Source organism: Peromyscus californicus, unplaced genomic scaffold (assembly GCF_007827085.1).
Source record: "Peromyscus californicus insignis strain IS unplaced genomic scaffold, ASM782708v3 Scaffold_12__1_contigs__length_115047231, whole genome shotgun sequence".
NCBI classification, from domain to species: Eukaryota; Metazoa; Chordata; class Mammalia; order Rodentia; family Cricetidae; genus Peromyscus; species Peromyscus californicus.
Window position 1 is genome coordinate 9,651,200 of NW_026294413.1, and position 26,902 is coordinate 9,678,101.

General features: G+C 38.2%; 1 protein-coding gene across 7 annotated transcripts in view; it reads right to left on the minus strand.

The window, feature by feature from the left end:
* Nucleotides 1–26,902, minus strand: part of Gpc5 (glypican 5) — a 1,304,512-nt gene that overhangs the window by 1,052,532 nt on the left and 225,078 nt on the right. For all 7 annotated transcript variants that reach the window (XM_052732495.1, XM_052732499.1, XM_052732501.1 and 4 more), the window contains exon 3: nucleotides 15,883–16,577. In XM_052732495.1, the coding sequence (XP_052588455.1) occupies nucleotides 15,883–16,577 (695 nt within the window). The remainder of the gene's footprint in view (nucleotides 1–15,882; nucleotides 16,578–26,902) is intronic.

The following is a 26,902-nucleotide window of genomic DNA, read 5'->3' on the forward strand; positions in this document are numbered from 1 at the left end:
GAATAACTTCACCACAGTGAAAAAATCTTTTTTATTCAGAGAGTGCTTGAAAAGTTTGGTGATAGACAAAAACAAAACTAGTAAGGAAAATAAATGGAGAAAGGTTTTAATGCTAGTGTAGATGGGGAAACTTCACGGGGTCCCACCCCTAGATGTAGAGCCATAGGCAGTCAATGGTGGCAGAAGAGGGAGAATCAATTTTCTTAAAAAAAAAAAAGATGTCTGATAGTTTATCCAAAACCAGCAGTCAGCCCTAAACATGTATACATACAAGCAGTACTAACAGGGTGCGTGCTTGAATGCCTCTGTGTGTGTGTGTGTGTAAAACAATAATAATTAAAGACAACAACACTTACTTTTGAGAGAGAGTGGGGGGCATGGGAGGAGTTGAAAGAGAAAGAAGAGGATGAAAGTTATGTGAATACAGTACTCATGCATGAAATTTAAAAAAAAATGAAGTTTAAAATAAAAAACAGAATAACATTAAAAGGGCAATAAATGTGAAATTTAATGTATTACAATACTTTACTGTGAAATTAAATATAACTGCACACAACATACTAGAAAATTACTGTAAAGACAATATTAAATTCTGGAAAGAGATGAGGATATAGATAATTCTCTCTCCCCAACCATCTCTCTCCCTCAACTTCTTGTTCTTCTCTCCTTTCTCTCTTTCATCTAACTGTAGAATTAATGCTGATGCATATATAATATCAATAACACCAAGGTATTGGTGTAAGAGTTTTAATGTTATACTTTGTGTATTCATTAAAATAATCACGAATTATAACATTCTCTGGATATGCTCTCATGGGAGACAGTAAATGTTAGTAATTTAAGTTTCAGTGAAAAACTGTAAATGAATGTAATGAAATCCAGTTAGTACATTAAATCAAGATGCTTCTACTATCAAATTTGAGGTCATTTCAGTTCAACAAATATTGTCAAACATTTTAATAGGCACTGAGGTTAAAGAGATAAGAAGGATGCCATGAATTCTCTGTGCTGCCAGATTAACAGGTGAGATGGAGACAGTAAGGAGTACTGAATGAAGCGTAGGCATGAAGGTGGAGGATAAGCATACAAGGAAAGCAGATGACAGTGTGTGACGTCGCCATTCAGAGGACTCTAGACCATGCCCAGGAGTTCAGAGTTTTCACACAGACACAAGGAAGGCCAAGGGAGAGACAAAGATGAACTTGGAAAGAATTGCCCTTGTTGAGGAAATGTATTAGAAAAGCAATATTTATTTAGTTGGCCAATAGAAATTCACTAAAGAGCACATATTGCAAGACCTAGACTCTAGGCATAGAGCACTAAGTACAATCAAGAGCCTCTGCCCTTGTGGCATCTAGAATTAAACATAAAGTACAAATAAATAATAACTGCAAAGAACAAGAAAGGAGCCATGTTACTAGTGTATATTCATTAGAGGGCTGCCTACCCTTTTCTTCTAAAGACAAGGAAGCCTTTCACACTTGTCCAGATGAAGGATGAAACCAAAAATGAGAAGCAGCATTAAGATCTGTTAAAGAGGCTAAAGGGAGACGATCAGAGGAGAGCCTGCTTCATTCGCTCTCGTAAGCAGTGAATATAAAGGAAAAGACTACATGTCAAGGGGACCTCCAGCACTCCAGCAGGGCGGAGCAGAGCACTAAGAATCCTTCTGATGGGGGCAGGATGGGAAGAGAGCCCAGAGCAGGCAGAGCTCTGAAAGCCAAAGTAAGTTTTAAATTCCACTGTAAGGACAGTCATTGAAAGGTTTTAGTCATGATTTGTTTTACATTTGGAAAGAGCATTCTGACTTCTGTTTAGACTAGATCAGAGGCACTGAGAGAGATACAAGGTGATCCTTCCTGAGTTCCGACTCTGCAGCTACACTATCCGGTGGGTAGACATCCAGTGTCTCACTGGGCATCCTTCTTTAAAAGCATGTCATACAGTTCCGCTAGATTCTGGAATGAATGAAAGCATCCTCCCACTAAATCCTACCCCTAAATTTTTTAAGTAATAAAAGTCATTTTCCAGGGTCTTAAGGTTTATTGCTTGAATAAAAACAAAACCTTCACTATACAAGGAGACTTTGAAGCACGAAGAACAAGATGTTTCTAAAAATATTTTTAATGTGTCACTGTGGATGAAAAGAGTTCACAAAGCCTCCCGAACACATGTCAACACAAAGTACAAAAAAGAACAAACATCAAAATGGAAATTATTCACTGTATTGTAGTGGTTTTCCATTTCTGTGAATCTATTTTTAAAATCAGACCATCACTTTCGTATTACTATGAACTCCAATGATTTTATAAGCTTTTTATTATATAATTTATGTTCCATTAAATTCATTTTTGAAATGTGAATATTACTATATTCACAACTGTATAACACTATACTATCAAATTTTATGATTTCCCCTCTAACCCCTTCCAAAAAAAATCTTGTTTTGTGTAAGAAGTAATTTCCCATTCTCTTACCCACCTCCCAAGCCCGAGGAACCATGAAGCTGTTCTATCTCAGTGGGCTTCCTCCTCAGGCTTTTCATGTTAACAGTAACAGGTAATGCAGGGACTTTGGGGACTGACTTATTTCAAATAGCACACATTAAAGTAATTAATTGGGAGGACATTAGCCTGAGACCAGCCATCTCAGTGCCGATGTAAGCAAACAACCTGAACTCAGTAAATTCCTATCTTACAAAAACAAAATTCAAGCTTCGTCAATCAGAAATACTCAGATAACACCAAAGGCCATTGTTTTATCTTAATCATTAAAATGTTTCATTGTCTAATTTCTATGATAAGCATCTTGTTTGTGTTTTCTCTTTGAAATCCTTCATTGGAGACTCAGCTGCTTGTAGGCTAGAGTTTCTGATTCAAATAACTTCTTTGAAATTCTCAAGTACATGTTCAACGTTTTCAGAGTTTCAATGTCCTGCCACACAGTGATGTGCCTCCACCTGTATCTTTCTTTACTATCACCGGAAAATAATGACATGTGCATGAAAGACAATGTGTTTACCCATTCATCTCTTGATGGCCATTCAGGTAGTTTTCCTTTTCTCAACTTTTGTAACTAATACAATGATCATAAATCTGTATTTGGTGGGACATATATTTCATCACCATATAATGTATGCATATACATATAGATAGATAGATAGATAGATAGATAGATAGATAGATAGATAGATAGATAGATTGTATATACATACATTCAGCATGGAATTCCTGAATCATTTGGTAACTCTGGATTTGACATTTTGAGGAGACACCTTACAGGTTTCCAAATTTTGTGCATCCTTCATTTCATGCTGCCTCCAGCAATGTTTCAATGGTCTAACTTCACACCCACTAACAATTCTCTTCTGTATTTCCTTTACAGTCATCCTACAGTGTTAAGTGATACTTTACTATTGCCTGGTCACCACTGAGTAAAGATGTTAAACTTCTTTCATGGAGCTTACTGGCTCCTTGTAGACCTTCCTTACAGGATGTTTACTTAACTCTTCTTTTTTCTCTCATGGTGAGTTGTAATTATTTTATAATTTTATCCGTCAGTAGAGTCACATAAATATTAACTTATAGTATGTGATATATAAGAAGGATGATTTTGAAGAAAATGTTTCTAATAATTCCACTATACTTTTAGGGTTGTGTTTTCAAATTTTTCTACTAATTTTGCTTCAATTGCTGCATTTATTTCCATGTTTTATCTTAATTTATTGTTAAGTATATTTTAGTACTATTTGACAAACTATTAATAGTATTTGTGGATTGCATACTTTACACCTATAAATTATGCATCTTCAATTTTCTTGTTTTAATCTTTGCCCTTGGTTTATCCTCTGGCAGCACTCTATCAGACTCTCAGTAGACGCAGATGCTTTCAGCAGAGCACATACATGAGCCCACAGTGAGCCCATGACTCAAGAATGCCAATTTAGAACAACAATTGATGATGCAGGCAGGTGCCACGGCCTGAAACCAGAGCAATGAGCCAGAGCCTAGGAGATTTCATCTTTCCTATTATATGAAAGAACCCTTAGTGAGTAGCAGGGGCCATAGAGTGAAACATTACACTGAGAACAAAATATTTTAAATAAAAAAAAATTTAGTACTTTGAACCATCTTGTACCTTGAAAACATTGTTTTTGATATCTTATATAAGAAACTAGTCTCCTACCATCTAAAATTTTAAACCTATAAAACTTTTCCAGTATTTCTTTTCCTTTTTCTGCTCGGAAATCATATAAATTATATTTTGCATGTATAAATTTATTTCTTTTTTGGAATATTACAATTGTAACATAAATGATACTGAGTTCCAGTCATATCTCTGTGATATTTTATTTAATGTATAATTTTAAAAACAGATACCAGTTATCAAAACTTCCTCCAAAGATTAACAGAGGTGGTGACTTTTACTCTTTTGTAGTTTTCAGACCACTAACACAGACCTTTGAGGTGTCAGCACAGGTTGGGGGCAGGGATAGATAGGTATAAAATCATTCACTTTGTAGGGCAGAAAACTGCAGAGAAGACAGATGCTGCACCTGAATTTAAACCACTTCACAATGACACCAGATAGTGACAGCACAGTTTGTTTCTAGAGGATCTGTCATGTTGCCAACACTGCTCAATGTAAATTATCAACTCCAAGATCCTCCCCCTCCCGGGAACCTTCAAACTCAAACCAACATTTACTGAATTAGCCTTAAAACAGTGTATCTGAATTTTGTAGTCAATAATTTATTGGAAAACTGTTGAACTTTTGTACAAGAATCCATAATGTTCTAATGACAATTCAGTGCCAAAGGTATTACATAAAGTGTTAAGGAGGTCCTCACCAGTGGCTGGAGAGAGTCAGTGGTTAAAAGCATTTCCTACTCTTGCAGAGGGCCCTAGCTAGGTTCCAACACCCACGATAGGCAGCTCCTGTAATGGCAGCTCAAAGGGAATCTGGTGCCCTCAGTTGACCTCTGCCTGCAACTATACTCAGTACACTTTGCATCTACTCCTACACACACACACAAAATAAACAAACAACAAATAAATTATATTTGGGGGGATGGGAGAGAGAAATGGTTGGATGGTTGATTACCCATAACTTAAGATGTGTAAAAATGCCTTATGGAAACCCACTAGCTAGTAAGCTAATTTCAAAAAACAACTTTAAAAATTACAATATAGAAACCTACTACTGTAGAAGTTTCCAAAATATATATAAACAAATATAAACACAAACATATATTAAAGGTGTCTAAATGGAGTTACACCACAATGGAAGACAATGCTTCCTACAAACACCACAGAATAGCCAATAAAACACCCAGTGAAAGGTATAGGCTAACACTTTTCAAATAATTGGTCAGTAAGTTTCAATAGACCTCCCAAATGTTACAGGCTATTGCCAATTTTCTCAGTTATCATTAAAGAGTTGATAAGATCCTATTGCTGAATGTACTGCATACCTAGTCCTATGTTGTGGAGCAATCAAGCTGGTATGACCAGAGAATTTCGTCACTGCTGGCTTTTTCTCATAGTACTGGAACATGTTCTGTGTATGCCACTGGGGGATGAAAGTAAACCAAAGTCTTATCTATGTGTGAATGCTGTGAGCCACATTAATGATTAGTCTGGCAAGATATACATAGTGCTGCAATAGTGGCATGAATGGTATGGAAGTAATCAACCAGACTCTGGTTCATCTTAAAATCCACTCCATAAAGTGGAATCTGGACCTAATACTGTTAGCAGGGTCAGATATATATATATATATATATATATATATATATATATATATATATATATATATATATATATATATATATATATAACTGGCTAGGTCATAGTCACTAAGGGATAACCCCTCATTATTATTCTATTAATTGAACGATGCTGTGGGTTGTTCTGTATGGCAAATGTGTTGCTCTGATTGGTCAATAAATAAAGCACTGATTGGCCATTGGCTAGGCAGGAAGAATAGGCAGGACAAGGAGGAGAATAAAGCTGGGAAATGGAAGGCTGAGGCAGAGAGACACTGCCAGCCGCCACGATGACAAACAGCATGTGAAGATGCCGGTAAGCCACGAGCCATGTGGCAAGGTATAGATTAATGGAAATGGATTAATTTAAGCTGTAAGAACAGTTAGCAAGAAGCCTGCCACAGCCATACAGTTTGTAACCAATATAAGTCTCTGTGTTTACTTGGTCGGGTCTGAGTGGCTGTGGGACTGGCAGGTGAGAGAGATTTGTCCTGACTGTGGGCAAGCAGTAAAACTCTAGCTACAGAATGAAGTAATGAACTGTCATCTATGTTCTTGTCTTTATAACCATAGATTAGTGTACCCCTCAACCCTCATCAGAGAAGCTTCATTTTACAGTAGATGGTGATTGATACAGAGTCCTACAACCAGATAATGTCAGAGAACAAGAGACTGGAGTACTGAACTCTAAAAGGGACATCTACATTACACTCCTCCACACAAGGCTCAGGAATCATCACGGAATGGGGTCAGGAGGTGTATTATAAGAACCTGGGAGAGTAGTGTTGTAGAGAAACAGTCTTTTCTGGATATGACAGTGAAATTTCACATAGGCATTCAGTGTCTGTGGCTGCATGCACCAAACTTGAATAAGATCAAGCCAACCAAACTCCCAGCTTTGATGGGGAGAGGATCATGAAGACCCAGCCTTACCTGGGGAGCTATTGGTAACTGATGGCCTCTAGGGGGTGAAAGAATCAATTTTCTTCAGGAATCCAGACCCTATATGCTACTCATGTTCCAGCTGATAGTCCAAGACCCGTGTGTGTGTGTGTGTGTGTGTGTGTGTGTGTGTGTGTGTGTGTGTACTAAATGGAATCAGTGGTTGTTATAAAAAATTTAAAGAAATAAAGCACATGAGCTCTGGAGGGAAAAGGGGGGCTGGGTTGAGTTTACGAGAGGAATTGGGAAGACAGAGAATGGGCAGTGGGTTTGATCCAAAGGCATTAAATATGTTATTTTGAACAACAAACACATCTTATTATAGTTGGAATATAATGTCCCATATATGCTCATGGTTTGAATAAATTTATCCTAACTGTATGCCTGTATCTCACCTTTTAAATGATTTTTTTCCCTAGAAGTTGGGGCCTACTTGGGTGTAGGTCACTATGGACAGATGTTTGCCATCATATTATTCCTGTCTGAATCCTGTCTTCTCTTCCTTCCTGTCTTCCATGATATAAACAGCTGCCCTGTGCCACTCACTCCTAACAACATGACTTTTACATCCAATCATACGAGACCACATGATCTCGTCCCCTCCAAAGCAGTGAGCAGAGCCAATATAAGTCCTTATTCCACTAAGTGTTGTCTCAGGTATTTTATTATGACACTGATGCAATCAATCAACACAAAAGTGACAGAAATAAATAAATCTTTGGGCTAAAATAAAGGATCATAATACCTGGAAATCTCAGGGAAACCTCTACAATTTAATAAAAATAGATAGATAAATGATATTAAAATTGATGGGAAGAATATAAGTGATAATTTCCCCTGTTGTATTTCGAATGAAATTGAAGCACACTGCCAGGGAGTTTGGTGAATAATTTGAAGAAAGTGAATAATGGGTCTTAAGTACTGCAAGAGGAAGGTGCCGTGACTGACTGCCTCTTGTCTTCAAGCTTTATATTCCAGTGTATCCCAGATGTCATCTAACATATACATAGAACGTTCTAGCATTTGTCACTGCTCACAAACATGGTAGACTACTCTTCTGGAGGATCTTTATCTTGACAGGTGCACAGACCTGAGGGCACTCATAAGACTCTTAGTTATTTTACTTTTCTTAGGAAATCAGACAAAAGTAAAAAATCATGACTGTCATTACTGATTTTAAAGAAATTCATGTATTTTTGAATATTTATTCAAAAATTATTCAAGCACATTTTCTAAAGTCTTTTAAAGAATTTTAGATTTTACAACTGAGAAACTTGAATATTGACTGGCCTTCACTGTCAATCATCTCAACAATTAAAAAGTTATCAAATGCTCAAAATGAGGGTTTAATGTGGAGCCATTTGCCTTGCAATGCCAGTACTACACTGCTGTGGGATGTTCTATGTGCTCTGAATGTGTCACTCTGATTGGTTAAAAAATAAAACGCTGATTGGCCAGTAGCCAGGCAGGAAATATAGGTGGGACAAAGGGAGAGGAGAAGGCTGGAAAGTGGAAGGCTGTGTGAGGAGACACTGCTAGCCCCCGCCATGAGAAGCACATGTTAAGATACCAGTAAGCCACGAGCCACATGGCAACTTATAAATTAATAGAAATGGGTTAATTTAAGATATAAGAACTAAATAGCAAGAAGCCTGCCACGGCCATACAGTTTATAAATAATATAAGCGTCTGAGTGATTATTTTATAAGTGGGCTGCAGGACTGCAGGGCCTTGGCAGGTCCCAGAGAGAAACTCTCCAGCTACACTACATAGAAGGATCAGAAGTCCAAGGACTATCAGGGCTACATAAGACCTTATCTCAAAAAGTATCAACAAAAGGATTAAATTGAATCCACCCATTGCCGTTAGTCTTCACATCCACGTGCAGATGAGAAATCTTCAAAAAGTGATGAATATGTGTAGAGTCATGTAAAGAAAGCTCGTCACCAGAGAGTGACTCTATAACAGTAGTTCTCAACCAGGCGGATGGCCACACTGGGTCAAGTGGTGTGGAGCAGCTTGTGGTTTGTCCCAATCCCATCAGGGGCAGGGGGCAGGACAGTGGCAGTTGAACCAGCAGGATCGGCAGTGGTATCTTTCTTGTTCTGTATTAGTGAGTCTGTATCCCCATCATACCCCCATAATTAATAATAGATCTCTGTAGATTGTTGCATAAAAAATTATATCCTCCAAATATTATGCATGAATTTCATAGCCGCCAGGTAGCTGATACAGAACTCCTGATCACCACTTCCACTCTGTGGCAGCAAAGAACAACATGTACATGAGTGAAAGCTCTTCAGAGAACTTTGCAGCCTATATGTTATAAATTACTTATTTGGGAAGTGCACATACATGACATGGCATGCTTAGGGTGGTCAGAAGTCAGCTTTCCGTGGCCGTTTCTCTCCTTCTACCATGTGGGTTCTGGGGACAGAACTCAGGTAGTCTAGCTTAGAGGCAACTGCCTTTACCAACTGAGTCATCTAACCGCCCCTTGTCAACTTTTTATAAACTGTGGCAATGCATAGAGCAACCCCAGGATTCTACTTATTCTGAGCTCCTCTCCATTTGGACTATGTACATTCTTATGTGTCATGTTCAAAAGTTTACATACCAAAAATAAACTTCAGAATGAAAGCCATGTTTAATTATCTCTTTAATAAAACTCTATAAAACAAATTTTGGCACCATCATGTCTTATCCTAAAAGTAAAGATACCTGTGTTTTACCGTTAGGTCTTTCTCCTGTAGTTTTTAACCTTGTAAGAAGGTATTATAATGTTCTTACATTACAGGTAATGTTTTACTTATCTGTATGTCATATCTTCTAAGGAGAGAGGGTTATTGGGATTTTGTGGTTCAAATAAATATAAATGAGAATCTCAGTTGTTTTATTTGAAGTATAATTCACAGTCTGTTAGTGAATATGGTACACCCAAAACATGCACACATCTGCCTTTTCCCTCCTACCACTTAGAAACCCACCATCCTCTACCACATCAACTGCCCCTGAGCAAACATTAGAACAAGTATCAAATTGTCATGTTTGCATTTAAGATATGTAATTTAAACCATATGAAATGATGACACATCCTGTTTTATTTAAGTAATTGTGGGTATTAACTATTTTTTATTCTGTTTTGTTTTTCAAGACAGGATTTCTCTGTGTAGTTTTGGTGCCTGTCCTGAATCTCACTCTGTATACCAGACTGGCCTTGAACTCATAGAGATCCACCTGGCTCTGCCTCCTGAGTGCTAGGATTAAAGGCGTGTGCCATCACCACCCAGCAGGTATTAACCATTTTGTAGCTTGCGCTTACTTTCTTTGGTCTTTTGCACCAGCTTACACACAGCCTCGTGGACAATGAAATTATACAAAAATGAGTGCCACATATTATAGGAAAGGGAACATTTCCTATTAATCCAAGTTACCATTTAAATGTTTACGTTCCATTTTTTACAAGGGTATGGTTGACATACTTATGAGCATAATATGTTACTGTGCTTTTTCAGAACTAGGTTAAGTCTTAGTGTATGTAGGAGGAATGAGATAATGTTTTCTTACCACCTAATTAAGCTACACGATTGTGCACAACCCATCTTAACTGTGATTTTGAAATGACTTGTAATGCTAAAGTGAATCATACACTGATTCTAAAGCAATATGGATGCAGCTAGACGAATCACCAGTGATACTGCGTAGGTAACTTGACAAGAACTCTGTAGGGCTTAGCTGGCTTGCAGCAAACACTTAGCAGGAGTGCTCACCTGAGGCTCCCTGACGCTCTGGATGCGGGGTCCGTACTGCCACGTTTAACCTGAGAGCAATCTAGACTCACAAGGAAGTGTTAGGCTGCTGCTAGAGAAGTGGTTCTCAACCTGTTGGTCACGACCCATCGGGGTTCAAACAACCTCTCACAGGGGTCACACAGCAGATATTTGCATTATGATTCATATGTAGCAAAATTACAGTTGCTAAGTAGCAACTAAAATAAATTTATGGTTGAGGGGGTCACTATAACATGAGGAACTGCATTAAGGGCCCCAGCATTAGGAAGGTTGAAAACCACTGTGCTAGAAGACGGTGCAGATAGATGTATGATCCAGCCTCACATAACTGCCTGTGTGTTTCACCCCAGTCTCTCTGGTTCAGCTTCTACTTTTTTAAATTAAATTTTGAGTTAATCTACAAAAAAAACTATAGAATTTAAAGAATAGTCTTTAATTTTTTATTATTTTTTTTACTGAGCAATCGTCTAATTTTTTTATTTTTTATTTAGAAATTTTTTATTCATTTTACATACCAATCACAAATCCCCCTCTTCCCTCCTCCTGTCCTTCCATCCTCCCCCCCAAACCACCCCCCATTCCCTCCTACAAGAAGGAAAGGCCTCCCATGGGGAGTCAGCAGAGCCTGGTACATTCAAGGCAGGTCCAAGCCCCTCTCCCTGCCTCAAGGCTGTGTAAGCCCATAAGTAGTGGGCTCTAAAAAGCCTGTTCATACACCAGGCATGAATCCCGATCCTACTGCCAGGGGGCCCCTTAAGCAGATCAAGCTACACAACTGTCTCACTTATGCAGAGGCCTAGTCCAGTCCTGTGGAGGCTCCACAGCTGTTGGTCTAAAGTTCCCACTAGTTTGGTTTGGTTGTCTCTGTAGGTTTCCCCATCAGGATCTTGATGCCCCTTGCTCATAGAATCCCTCCTCTCTCTCTTCAACTGGACTCCTGGAGCTCAGCCTGGTATTTGGCTGTGGATCTCTGCATCTGCTTCCATCAGAACAATCTTTTTAAACACGCTTCTGTTACTGAAAGTTGTGTGTGTGTGTGTGTGTGTGTGTGTGTGTGTGTGTGTGTGTGTGTGTGCAATACTTATGATTTTGTCAATAACCTAAGAACTGATTTTTATTTCAGGTTGAAATTCCTTTAACAGAGCATGATACATCAGGCACTTCTGTGGATTTCGTTAAGAGGAAATATGTATTTATTGAAGAATACACAGAGATGTGCTTGAGTTCATAGATTGCTTTGGGAATGTGAGAACCATTATTTGCTGCTCCTCAACAATTTATTTTGAATTTGTTGAGATCACTGATGTGTGAACCGGTTATCAAAGCTTGATAAACAGTTTATAAATCACTTTGAAGTTGGCACAAATAAATATTAATGAGTCAATTTACAAGGAACTTAAAGTCAGTTTCTTCTTCTTCTTTCCAAATAAATGAAAATGAGGATCTCAGTTGTTTTATTTGAAAAATAACCCACAATTTGTTAGTAATAATTATGTTCCTTAAGATACTTATCATACCATTTTATTATACAAAATCAGACTTTTTTTTAGGTTCCTGAAACAGAAGTCTCCTGTTAGTCCTCTTGATTGCCAATCAGGACTACAGAATCAGACCCTACTGCTGAAATACCACATACTTCATTATAAGGTTGAGAGAAAGCTCGTACTGACCTGGAAACTTCCTCAAGGCTGGCTTGCTTTCAGATGCCAGAAGATATATTTGGCCAAAGGAGTAAAAAAGTTAGCAATGGTCTTATCCACTTGAGAACTATATAAATCAAAAAACAAACCTACCCAGAAAGCTGTGTGTGGTGATATATTGTGTACCCTAATAAACTTGACTGAGAGTTAGAGGACAGAGCCAGCCATTAGATTAGACATAGGGGTCAGGCAGTGGTGGCACACACCTTTAATCCCAGCATTTGAGATCTCATGCCTTTGCTTGGGCAGCACACATGCCTTCAATCCCAGGAGGTAATATGGCAGGGTAGAGAAAGGTAGATAAGGCGTGAGGAAACAGAAACTCACTCTCCTTAGGCTGAGGATTTTGTAGAAGTAAGAACCAGTATCTGGCTCTGTCGTCTGATCCTCAGGCAAATTTATTAGGGTACGCAATAGTACACAATATCTCGCCCCAGTTGTGCCCACATGCACAATAGTGGCACCACTGTGGGGTAGGAGGTAACCAACACCATGGGAGGGAGCCCACGCCTGGCTGTGCGACTAACAACAACCCATGCCTGGGGAGTTAGAACTCAAGAGAGGAACTTGTACCACTGCAGTTTAAATAAGACATCGCATCAAAGGGCCTTCTAAGTACGTTTATAGCGCACACATACACACACACACACACACACACACACACACACACACACACACACACACACTCGCCCCTTACTCTCCACCTTCCTCACAGAAGCCTATCTTTTCAGTGAACTAATGAATACAAGACACTAAAAATAAGTGACCATCCAGCCCTCAGCCCTAGAGCACATTTATGCTACCAACACCACCTCTAATATCCAGAGAACCCTGGAAGAGAAGACAGAATGAGGCAAGAGTCAGGTGATTAGGGGAGGAGCTGTGAAATGCTGTTCTCAAGCCCCAATACAACTCTTGCAACCACGAATGTGGAACCATAGTTCCCTTCCCTGGGGCAGCTCAACACTGGCTTTGTCAACAGTGGGTCATGGAAGGGGGGGAGCTGCACAGAACCTGACCCTTTATGGACTGAACCATTGCCTAATTAGAGATTCTGGAACAAAGGGAGTCAGTGTCTGCTGAAGTTCCAACAGATATCTCCAAACCCATGGTCATACCAATGGCCCTGGGTAAACTCAGTGATTCACAAAACAAATGGATAGACAGGAATGTGGGACAGATTTGTAGGAAGGAAGAGTAGACACAATAGGCGAGAGATGAGGGAAAGTGGAGGCAAGAATACTCAGTATTCCTTACTGTGTGAAATCGTTAAAGAGCAGACTTTATTACTAAACAGATTAAAGAGAAAGAGACAGACGGAGAGACAGGGAGTAATGGCTGTAATTGTTGACAAGGCAAATCTTACAAGGCCCGGTGCAGATAACTGCAGTTGTGAGTTCACAATTGCAGTGTCTTTTGCGGCTCTTGACCCTGTCCTCTGCCTTGTACATACTTCCTATCCTCTTTTCACAGGATGAAAGCTTTCTATAAAATGTATTCTTAAAGCACAAACATGATAGTATTAATTTGAAATACAAAAGTAAACTGTTTAACCAAGGTTTGCCCAGACTAGGGAAAGAAAACAGCAGGTGGTCACATATCCAGCCCCTGCGATTGACCAATATTATCCCAACTAATCCATCCCTACCATCCTTGTCACACAAGCCAAATTCAGATCTAACACTGTTAGTAGCTTGCTGAGGCTCCTGGTAGAAAATGCTGGACTTAAAAGCATGCAAGTCCACGGGAGTCCTGTGTTATTTCAGCCTTTGAAATAGGAAAAATAGATGAATTTATACATGATGGATTTTAAGGACACAAAAAAGGCACTCTGGCTCTCAAAAATGTGTAACAAAAAGGACAAGTGTCAATTCTCTTACATATATCAGAAATCTCTGGCCCAAGATGCTAACGAGCATATCACAAATTAAATATAAAATCTGAGAACTGGAGAGATGGTTCAGGGGTGAAGAGCACTTGTTGCTCTTGGAAAAGAACTGGGTTTGAATCACAGCACCCACATGGCAGCTCACAATGTCTGTTACTTCCAGGAGCCTCTTCTGACTTCTGCGGACACCAGGCACATGCATAGTACATACATATACATGCAGGCAAAGCTCTCAGATACATAAAAATAATAAAATAAGTGAACAGTTTTTAAAAGAAAAAAATGAATTCTAGACTTGACCTCAGATTTCTAAATACATATATTCCCTCTGGACATACTTGTCATCATAATATGAATATAATATTTCCCATCCAAATTTTAAAACTATAAATTCTTGTTAGTTTGTTAAGTCCTTTTAGAAGTCTATTCTATATTTTATTTACATAAATAGAGGATAGAAGACCAATAAATGAGGCTTATTAATCAAGTTGAGAACAAGTAAAGTAGGAGGACATTGAAAAGTGACTATGAAAAAAATACAGTATAAAGATAGATGATAGATGTAGATGTTGATATGTTATATATATTATTAAAATGTCATAATGAAACCCATTATTTTGAACACTAATTGTAAAATGGCAAAATAAAGGTGTCACTGGATAAGGACATTCAGCAGAACACAATCTGTGAGTCGAAATCCAGTGAATACCACATGCTAATCATGCAACCACCAGAGGGCACCATTTCTAATTTTCTAAAGGCACCCAAGCAGCTCACAAAGGCTACAGAAAAAAACTTGAAGGTGCTGGTTAAACTCAAACTTTTCACGTCCACCCTTCTACCAGAAATGAACAGTTGACATTCAGATCTCGTGATGAGAATATTTGTTAAGTCAGTAAATCAATGTCAATACAGGAAGATGGATTGTCTTGGTACTGGAGAGTATTCGTCTTATTTCAGGAGAAATGATGTAGGAGAAACATTCACAGCACATCCTATTTCACTCTATGAAACATGAGAAGCTTTACTGACAGAACCTGAGAATGTTTTTAAATAGCTCCACAGGAAGCTGGAGGAAGAGAAAACTCCTGCATCCCTTGCCTGATGGTTTTGTTTCAAAAGATTCTTATTTTGCTAGAAATAAAACAAGAGAGTGTACAGATCGGGTTCTGACAAACTGTCACTCCGTCACTTTGTCAAAATCCTAATAAATGCTTGTGCACACCAAGGTATCATGTCTTAACTTTATGAACACATAAGCAGTGTTTTCCTACTCTAAAGCTAGGAAGCTGCAACAGCAGCCCCACAATGACAGCCTTTTTATACACAGGTCTAGAAAGAGTTTGCACACGTAAGACCTTCTCGGAAAGAAATGCTGCAGAGGATACCAGCAGTGTTGTCTTCCAAGCAATGAGGATATTAGGGTGCAGAGACTGAAAACTCTTACCTCCTTTCATGTTGCTAGTTAACTTTGCATTTGGACTCAAATCGATGCTGTTCTTGATTTAAACATGAGCTCTTCCAATTTCACAAAACCATTGGAGAAACTCTGTACTTAATGAGTAAAGTGTTATTTTAGCTGTTCAGAATTTTGGTGTAAAATAGATATAATGTGATACTTTGAATCAAACATGCCTATCCATTTATCTTGCTACAGTTTCTCAGTGAATGAATTCACTATGCTGATAAAAAATGTGAAGAATAGGACAATAAAATATCACATAATTTTGGGTGTATCCTGACTGGTCTTTGCATTCTAGGAAATTAGCTGGGAGGCACAGAACAGCAGCTTACCTGGTCCAGTAGCTTCTGCCCATTGAGGTGCGCCTGCAGAACGGCATCATTGACAAGCAAGTGGAAGTTCAGGAGCACGTGTTCCACATCATAGGTCCCATGCATCGCATCTGACAGCTCTTCCAAGGACCGGATATAAGCATGCCAGTGTGGATTAAGCTCTGTCATGTGGGCCAGGCAGCCCCTGACAACATTAAGGCAGTACCCCATACAGGGCTTGCTGAGCATCAGGCTCTGGCAGTGCGGGCAATACTGCATCCTCAGGAGGGCTCGACTGCACTCCTTGGAGAAGTGCATATGGTCCGTGGTATTGATGACTTCAATGCCCAGATTAAGGGCCTGCAGAAATGTGCGGCTGGGCAGCAGGGACCTCCCCATCTGCCCCATGACTCTTTTGGGAATATTGCCAAATGGACTAACATCCTGGCGGGCCATTCGGATACATTCTGCGTATTGCAGAGAACTGTCAGTCACACCAGGGTTTATGAGATGGTTGTAGACCAGAGGGAAAAGACTGTCAAAAAATCTGTTTACAAATTCTTCAGGATTAACATCTGCACCAAATAAATAGAGCCCTACTTCAGTGAAAAGCTCCTGAACAGAAGCAGCAGCCTCCATTGCCATGTTCCGGTAGGTGTTGCAGAAAAGGATACTGGTGTAGTTCTCCGCTTGTCGGATGAGGGTTTCCAGGGTCTCTGTAACACAGTAAAGGTAAAGGAGAAGGCTTAGTACTCATGTCAAGACATCGGTCCATCTGCCACATGCAGCAAATGAGTATAATATACCATAACTACCCCAAGATAAACCCTGATGCGCAGTCTACCAAACTGATTTTTCCAAGGAGAATGGCAGCATGATAATGCCGATATACACCAATGCGTTTCTGGGAGTGTATCTAAGCTGGCTAAAAAGTGCAGAAACCAAAAGTTAGTTACACAGGGTGGTAGTTTCTTGCTTATTTTATTATATAGCTATTAATAGTCTGCTTATAAGAAGTTTGTTTTGTTTCATATCCTGGAGTCAATACTTATAAACATGACAGCATTTTAATACTTGATTTCTTGTCTACTATATTCTCATAGTTTTTCCATCCTACTTTTATTTTCAAAATGAAAGTTTGTAGATATATATTAGTTATTCCTAAAGCAGGTAGATCTCAAAAGAACATCTTGATAATCCACAGACCTTTTAATATTTTCAAACTTCAACATAATTAAAATATGCCACTACCCTACTCCTTCACTCCTTGTGAACTGCCATGCCTTGTTAAGCAGTGAGAAATATAAGCGATGCGACCTGAAGACAGTAATTTGGAACCTTCTTATCCCTTACACTTCGTTGTTCTTAATCTCTTCTTCAAAAGGCTGACTGTGGGATATTTTATTTGTTACCTAAGTAGCTGATGTTTTAAGACCAGCCAACCAAATCTAATATAGCCACAAAGAAAGGGATAATAATCTAAAAGGAAGAGATTGGAGTAATCATTGAGATCAAATGAAACTCCAAACCCTGGCTATTAAAGAGCAGTAAACCACCATGACTATTCGAGTAATTACATTTTATAATTAGACTAATTAATGACACTTGACTATATCGATATATAATTAATTGTAAAATATATTCAATAAAATTATCTCCCATAGCAACAACTTCATAGTTACTTTTAATTGGGTTGTAAAAGGCCACAGTCATAATTCAGTAATCCAATCACTGCCTGAGTATCTTATAAAAGAGATGGAGAAAAAGTAAAAAAAGAAATAATGAAGAGCAAATATAGAAGGAATGACTCCCAAGAAAGCAGAACTGCACCATGACTGTGCAACAGTGTCTTCTCCAAAAGGGACGAACACAGCGAAGCGTGTTCTGAATTTCTCTGAGACTGACTGATAACTGCATTTCGGAGCTCAGTGTGAACTATCAGGGCATGCCTACCCTGCAATCAAAGGCAACTGCTTTGAGAAGCCTCTGCACCTCTGTGTTCCCTCAAACAGATGACTACAAACTCTGGATTGCTAATGACGTAGGACTCGATTGTTCATGTGCTGTCATGTGATACAGGTTATCAGGTGTATTCTAGCAACTCAGGGAACATGGGAGGGAATGCAAGTGGGCTGGGAGCCACCATTAATACCGGATTCCCCCAAATGGCCAAACCAATGGTCTGCGTGAAGGCCCGTGCAGGCTGCAAGACCGCTTCAGAGATCTGTCCTAGTCCAGCAATCTATATGTCAGGCGCAGCTCATATGATTCCCACATGGCCAGACTTAGAAACACTGCAATGGCCAACAACCAGCCCTCTCTGCTCCTAGAGAGGGTCAGTACCTGTCCCAGGAGGACAGCCCAACCCTCCAGCTGCATCTCAACCAGGACACTACTTTCCCAGACCCACAGAGTGACTGGGAATGCCACACTGAACTCGGAGCTTGAACTGGAATAAAACATCTAAGTTTTCCATTTCCTCCATAGCATGGGCCAACTTTTCTCAATTGCTTGTGTGTGGAAATTAATTATGACATAGGTCACAAGCACTTATATTTACATTAGTATTTAAACATCAATAACTACAAGTTAATTGCTTTTTAAGATAAATGAGACTAGATGAAAAGACACTCCCATATCACATGCATTCCTATGTATTTTCCACATATGGTTTTTACAGTGTTACGGATGTGTTCAGGAAACTGACACCAGCCATAGTACTCTTAGTTGAATGACACTTCAACAGGATCAACACTGTTGATCCTGGCAACACAAATGGCTTGTCCTTTCTTTGACAACTCTAAATGATGCTCTGTGATTGTTTTTAATAGCCAAAAGTGAAATATAAAATATTTCTTTTCAAATTCTAACATCATCCATTTGGAGCTACTGACTTAAGACAGTATGAAATTTACTGGTGAATATCCATAACTATATATTTTGCATATTAACTTGCTTTATGAAAACAAAATTAAAGAAGATGTATTTGGTACAGCCATTATAGTAAGTGTAGTGCATGCAAACACTATTTCTTTACTGAATTCACTCTGTACTATTGACAACATACTAACTTTGACTACCATTTGTGTGTGCTATTAAAAATAAAGTACACAGTCCTGGCTGTATTTTATTTTAGGGTAGTTCTCATTTGATTTAATTGTTATTTTCTAAGTGTCTAAACAAAATGAAATTTTGAAGTTGACTTTTTGTGTTAGTTTTTCACAGTGTTACTAATGGACCACAGCATAGGGATTTATTTTGCTTTCAATTTGTATTACATCCAATACTTAAAGTGATTGGAATAAGCATATTTTGTGACTTTAGCCTAGTTTCTATATATTTTCACATACAAAAATACATAAAAATGAAAATCCTCATAATCCCAGTAACCAAGACCTCAGACAGGAGGATCATGATTTTGAAGTTGGTGTTTTCTAAATGTTAAGCCCCAGGTCACCCTGAGTTATGCAGGAAATCCTGTCTCAAAACAAAATAACTTAAAAAGTCAACCCATTAGATGATTTTGGTCAATATTTTTTTTAATGTTGGGTAAACTCAAGGTGAGATTATAAAAATTAGTTCCATGTATTAACTTTGAATTTACAAAATTACAATTTTTATCAATAGGCATTAACACCTTTCTTTTTAGAATTGACACTGTGGTATTACCAAGAATTTTAACATTAAATGTAATTGACATGTAACAAAGCATTTGCTGCCTTGAAGAAGAATTTGTACATAACATTAGTGTGAACAGAAGGTAGGTTAGGTGATGAGTAATTTGCCTAGTGGCTTAACTGTGAAGAATAAGATGCATATTATATACAAAATTTTATTTTATGTGAAAAATCCACAGGGATGTCTTGCAAGCAGTATCTTTCTATCTTTGTGATATACATTGGAATGATCCATGAAAAAAAAATAAACATTTGCCCACATTTGCTTAAGGAACTTAGTGCTGTGGAATATTAGTTAAAGATGTGTTGCATTCTTTTATGCTGTGGAATGTTTGTTTAATGATGCAAAGATGTGTTGTATTCTTTTAAGTTGCATTTGTTTAACTCTGTAAAGCTGTTACTGTGCCTGTCTAAAACACCTAATGGCTTAATAAAGATCTGAATGGCCCAATAGCTAGACAGGAGAAATAGGCAGGACTGGCAGGCAGAGAGAATAAATAGAAGGAGAAAAAGAGAGAAGAGGGAGCAAGTGAAAAAAGGAGAAGGAGGTAAGGATGCCAGGAGCCAGCCACCCGGCCACACAACCAGCCATGGAGTAAGAAGGAAAGAAAGGTATATAGAATAGAAAAAGGTAAGAGCCCAGAGGCAAAAGGTAGATGGGATGATTTAAGAAAAGCTGGCTAGAAACAAGCCAAGCTAAGGCTGAGCATTTACAAGTAAGAATAAGTCTCAGTGAGTTTATTTGAGAAATGGGTGACAGGCCTCCAAAGAATGAAAATAAAAACCAATTACAACTTAGTGAGAAAATTACCCAAAACCCGTCTCCGCTTTGTGTTTGCCATTGAGTATTTCAGTAGGCATCTCCTCCCAGTGAAATCAGATGAAATCTATGAAGCCAAAATCATGTCTTGTTTCCTTCTTAATGCCAAGTGGTAGAAAGAAGAAAAGGCAGCAATCTAATTACAATTTGATTAAAAGATATAATTCCTCCTAAATTTATGGGGAAATTCACTTATCTAAATATAAAACCGTTTGTGTATAATCTCACAGAGACATGTGTTTAAATGTCTGAAGTTCATGTGCATCTATTTCAATTATTGGCTTTAGCATTCTGTGATAACTGCATGGTAAAACACAAGTATAGAAACTTTACTTCAGGTGTCCCAGTCCCCATCCCCATCACAGGTATTTTATCATACATGTAAATGATTATTGACATATAAGTCAATAATTTAAATTCAAATTAAATACTGAAAATAAAGTCAGGTGACCTTGATAAGAAATTAAATTTAACAAACTGAAGTCAATAAAGACTCTTATGTGAGTGACTTTTGGCAGCAAGAGAAAAGTCATCTTCATGGGGCTTTTATTATTTTAAAGATAAATTGACTCCATAGGTAACAATCACAAAACAATAGTTTCAACAACCTCTCCAACATAATATGAACAGACAATTTGGGGGTCTTAATACATTTTAATTTTTTAAGCCTTTGAACATGTTAAAACACAAAATATGAAGTGTTATTTCCAAGGTAAGACTACAGATGTCCCCAGCTAGAGCAATGAAACATGAGAAGAAATAAAACCATGCCTGCCACGGAGAATCAGCTGATGCTTAGCATGTGTATTTAGGTTATAGAGATATTTTCAGAGTGACTTTACATTTTTGCACATCAGAGTTCCAAAGTCCCAGAATATGTAACTGCAACAAAACTTTCCTTACTACTCAGTTACTTCCAAGCTGCATTGTGCCTGATGATATTCATCCCCATTCATTACATTTTAGAGAGACAAACAGATGGATAGAATTTAAGAATAATTTCTCAATAGTTTTATCATGCATATATTAAAATAAATTTTAACTCTATCTCAAGCTTTAGAAAAGCTTTCCAATGATTTCAACAGTACCACGTTTAATAATCCTTTTACTCTTCTGAAGAGCACTAAAAGTATAAGAACTGTTGTCATAAGAACTCACATAAAAAACACAGCAATTACTTATTTTTCCAGCTTGGAAATGTTTATGATGAATTTGTTCTTCCATTTGCATATTTCCTCAAGTTTTTCAGGAAAGTAAAATGTGTAATAAATGTTCTCTGGAATATTGATTTAATGACATTTAAATGCTATGCATTATGATTTGTAATATAATTCTTCAGAAATTAGTCATCTGTATAAATAAACAGTGACTGGGATATTAATCTGCATCACTAAGAATTAGCATATTGGTCATTAATCTACTAAGACAAGCACTGCAAGGAAAAATGCTTTCTCAACTTTTCTTCCTTTATTTCCCTCTTTGTTAATTTGATGATCACAGTGCATTACACTTACTTCTAATAGTTCTGCATTCATTTATGTTCTGAACGTTAATACAGATTCTAGTAAAAAATATACTTAATAAAGCACTTGCACAGGGCCAAATGACCATCTGTGTGTGTGTGTCTATGTGTATACAAAAACAATCACTTCACACATTGTAGAATGAAGAATTTAAATAAAAATTTCTAGTAGTTTTGAAATACACTCAAAGAGACGATACAGAGACAAGGAACAGCTTCAAATGAACCATTTCTTGCTAATTATGTAATGTGGACTTTAAAAGAACAAATAAACCAGCACCTTTAGTGATGGCTTTCCTCCTCTCTCTGATTTGTAACTTTGGTTAGTTTCATGTTCTAGGACATAGGTCTCTTTTATTTAAATGAAATATACCACTTTAACAAGCCATGATTCCTGCTGTCATTTCTCTTTTTGATATCTCAAGAAAATAAAATGTTTGGCTTCCCCTGGCACATTGTCCATTTCCTGAAATACATTAAAATCTCATTTCTTTTGACATTCATTCCTTCATTCATCCACCGAGCCACTATTTTTAGAACGTGTTCTAGACACTGAAGCTGGAGCTGAGTAGTCCGTACACGTTTATGTGTTAGAAAGATTAGAATCTATAGAGTAGAAAAATAGAAAAGCAAACAAATGGCTATTGTCAAGTACCACAGGGAAAGCCGAAGAGCAAACCCCAAATGTGACAGGAAATAGCTCTAAGTCAATTTATCATTAAACTATTCGAAGTAGGAAACTTTCTGAGTTTACCAAATACACCCAATGTAGCCATCATATTTATTCCTGTGACAGATTTAAATATATGTTTATGCAAATGAATTTAGACAAAAATGATTTCCTGCTTTACGGCTATCTTAAGATGAACAAGAAAGCTTTCTCTAAGAATGTAGTATTTGAGAGGGGACTTTCATGAGGAAAGAGCCTAGTATGGGAAGATAAGAATCTGGCAAGATCAGAGGACCTGGAACTCAAAGTTTGAGGTGTGCAGAAACCCATCACCAGAACATACAGAATATCGTCAACGTGATTGGCGTCCTGAAAGGAAAAGCAAGAGAAAGCAGTGAACCAACAGACAGGAGGCAGATCACAGAGTGACTTGAAGCCCATTTTGAGGGGTAAAGACAATAGATGAGCAATGGAAATTACCAGAGAACTTTCTACAGAAGAGCAAAGTGTCATGCTTTGTGTTGTAATGTTAAATCCATTAAGGGTGAAGTGTAGACCACCAGAGCCAAGGCAAGGGAAAGCAGGGAGCTCAATTAAAGATGACAGAGGTCTGGGTGACACACATCTGTGTGTTGGCGCATCCTCTCGGTGGTGGGATGCACAGCTGCAAGAGAGCACATTAGCCATATGTGGAAAATAGTTCAAAGGATTTGCTTCTGTTCTGAGGAGCATAAGAGAAAGAGGTAGAGGAACTCATGTTCTGGAGCCCAGGCCTGAGCAGCTGGATTCTCGATGGTACTATGTACAGAGAAAGGCCAGACTATGGAGCACCATGTCCAAGTTAGAAAATCGAGGATAAGATTAAAATGCCAATCAGGAATTGAAATGAAGTTTACTGGTGTACACTGAAGGAAAATAATAAAAGTTTGAAGGGAGAAGTTGAAGCTGTTTGTACAAATTTGGGTAACGAGAGAGCAATCAATGTCATGGTACTAGGTGAACTAAAAGACAGGCCAAAAGAAAAAAAGAAAAGAAAATATAAATTACTAGAAAGTAGAAAGAGAATAGAAGTCAATAAAGTAAAAGAAAAAAAAAGGAGAGTATCCCTGGGGTCAAGGGAAGGAAATCCTTCTTCTGCCTCTCATATCAAAAAGGCCACAAGGACAACTGAGATAAGGAGTGTCAACAACTGCCGACAAGAGGCTGGCTCCTGTGGGAGCTGCCCGGAAGAATGAACCCAAGAAAGAGAGCAGACGCTTCCAGCAAGTGCTGGCTGTGGAGACATAGAACCAAGGCAGGCACTCGATGGGGATCTGTAGTCAAAGATTTTGTTGTTCTGAGAAGGGTCAATCTTCTTCAGTCTCCTCCAGGGATAAACTGATAACTGAGCAGTAGAGATGGGATTGAGATGAAAATCATTTGTGTAAGCTAAAAGATGTGATCCTTAGACACTCATGGGAAATCCAAATATTTGACATTTCATAGGTGTACAAGTTGCCAAGACTGACAGCAAGAGAAGTAATGGAAAGAGAATCTCATAATGTGTTCAACTACGGAATTGGTTCGAGAGATTTCTGGTAGTGTTTCTTACCAAATGTAATAGCTACTTCTCGAAACTCAGATTCCCCTGTTCCCTCCAGCCTTTAAATCTGGAGCCAATGATCATACTACATTCTGTAATCATGAAATATTTATTCCTTTCATTAGCCAGCATTTAAAAGCAGTAGTCTTGGAAATATATCATCTTCTTTAAAACACAGCACCACTTTTAAAAATGTTGTGTTTGTTATTGTGTGGATGCATGTGCACCATGTGGGTGGCAGACATGCCACATCATGCATGTAGAACTCAAAGATCAAGTTTGCAAAGCTGGTTCTCTCCTTCTGTCTTTGCATAGGTTCCGGAGATCAATCTTAGATCATCAGGCTTGCACACAAGCTTCCTTACCTGCTGAGTGGTTGTGTGGTTTGAATGAGAATGACTCCTATAGGCTCATATATTTGAATACTTAATCCCTAGTTGGTAGAACTGTATGGGAGAAGATTAAGAGGTGTGGCATTATTGGAAAAGGTATGCCACTTGGGGCAACCTTTAAAGTTTCAAAAGACTCACATCACTGCTGGTGTGCCATCCTCCTTGCCTCATGCTTCTGGATCAAGATATAAGTTCTCAGTAATTGCTCTCGCACTACACCTGTCTGCCTGGTGCCATGCTCCCCACCATAATGATAATGGATCCAAGGTCTGACACAGTAAGCCCCCAATAGATTCATTCTTCAATAAGTTGCCTTGGTCATGGAGTCTCATCATAGCACCAGAAAAGTAACTAATATAGACATCTTGCTAGTCCTTCATTTATAATATCAAATGATACTACAAACTGCTGATTTCTACATCTACAAATGTAGCTTAAGATTTCTGAGTTTTTTCTTTATCTCACGACCCCTTATGTTTATAAGAATTTATCAAGAAGCTTGAAGTCATTTTGTCCCAGTGAGATATATGTATATGTACATATGTATTCATATAAATATGTACATATTTCTAATTTCATCTCTATTGCTATGGTACAATACTCTGACCAAAAGCAACTTTATGAAAGAAAGTTTTTGTTGTTGTTTGGTTTTTTGTTTTCGTTGCTGTTTTGTTTTAATTTTTGGTTGTTTTGCTTGTTTGTTTGTTTGCTTGCTTGCTTGTTGGCTTATAATACAAGGTTACAGCCCATCACTGGGGATAAATTAAGGCATGAATTCAAGAAGGTAGTCACATTCCATCCATAGTCAAGAGCAGAGAGAAACAGATGCACCTACTATAGGCTGGGTCACCTAACAATTGAAACAATCCCCCACAGACATGCCCAGAAGCTAATCCAACCTAGATAATTCTTCATTGAGATTCTTTCCAGGTGAATCCATGTTGTGTAGCTAGAGTTTTCCTGCCTGGCCCACAGTCAGGACAAATCTCTCTCACCTGCCAGTCCCTCACCTGCCAGTCCCACAGACGCTCAGACCCGACCAAGTAAACACAGAGACTTATATTGGTTACAAACTGTATGGCCGTGGCAGGCTTCTTGCTAACTGTTCTTACAGCTTAAATTAATCCATTTCCATTAATCTATACCTTGCCACATGGCTCGTGGCTTACCGGCATCTTCACATGCTGTTTCTCATCATGGCGGCTGGCAGTGTCTCTCTGACTCAGCCTTCCACTTCCCAGCTTTATTCTCCTCCTTGTCCCGCCTACACTTCCTGCCTAGCCAATGGCCAATCAGTGTTTTATTTATTGACTAATCAGCAACACATTTGCCATACAGAACATCCCACAGCAATGTTGTGTCAAGTGAAAGTAAAAACTAACCAGTATGTGTATGTGTGTGTTTGTGTGTGTGTGTGTGTGTGTGTGTGTGTGTGTGCGTGTGTGTGTGTGTGTGTGTGTGTGTGTATACATGTGACTTAAATATTTATTCAAACTAGAAAGGGAACTAAATGTGTAATTGCATTAGAAGAATAAGCAGTTACTTTTGAGTCTCTATACGCGTAATGCATGACTGAACACCTTACAGGAGGAGGTAGAGAAGACATGGTAGAGTTTATGGCAGCAGAAGCCTGTGTCCAAGACCTTTTACACTACCATAAGACAGAACAAAGAGCAGGTGGTAGCTGGTAGCTATCAAAAACCAGGCTTTTGAGACCTACTTGTAACAGATAGGCCAGCCCTTGTAAAGGTTCAAATGAGCCTGGAGAGGGGCATGGCAAATTCAAATTATAACAAATAGATTACTTATTTATAAAGAAAAATGTCTACATTTCAAAAAAGAAAAAAGAAAACTTGAGTGAGAACACTGTCATTGTTTTACATCATTGCAAATTCCAGTAATGTCTGGCTTAATGGGAGAGACTTGATGGAAACTCTAACAGTTGGTAGTTTTGCTTGAGAAATATGAAAAAGAAATTCAACATCACACAGATATTTGACATTATTTAAGACTGTTGTTAACATTATTTTGCATTACATAAAAACAAGGTTATTAGATGTTTGTCCAAGGTTAGTTGCAACATTAAAGTCTAGGAATGGGCTTTCTTTACTATGTTAATTAAAATCCATTTTGCTTTTTTGCATTATAAATTATTCTGTTATTCATGATAAAATCTATCATGTACTGACATTTGAAAAATGTTGGTACACAGGTTATGTAGATTTCTCTAAGGTTGACACACTTCGCCACATTTTAAGTATGACAAAATCATTCTCATGGGAAAAATAAATTTATTATCTAAATATTCAAGTTTATCTTAAAGTTGAATTCTGATCACTATGGTTTGGATAAATGTTTCCCAAAGGTACATGTATAAA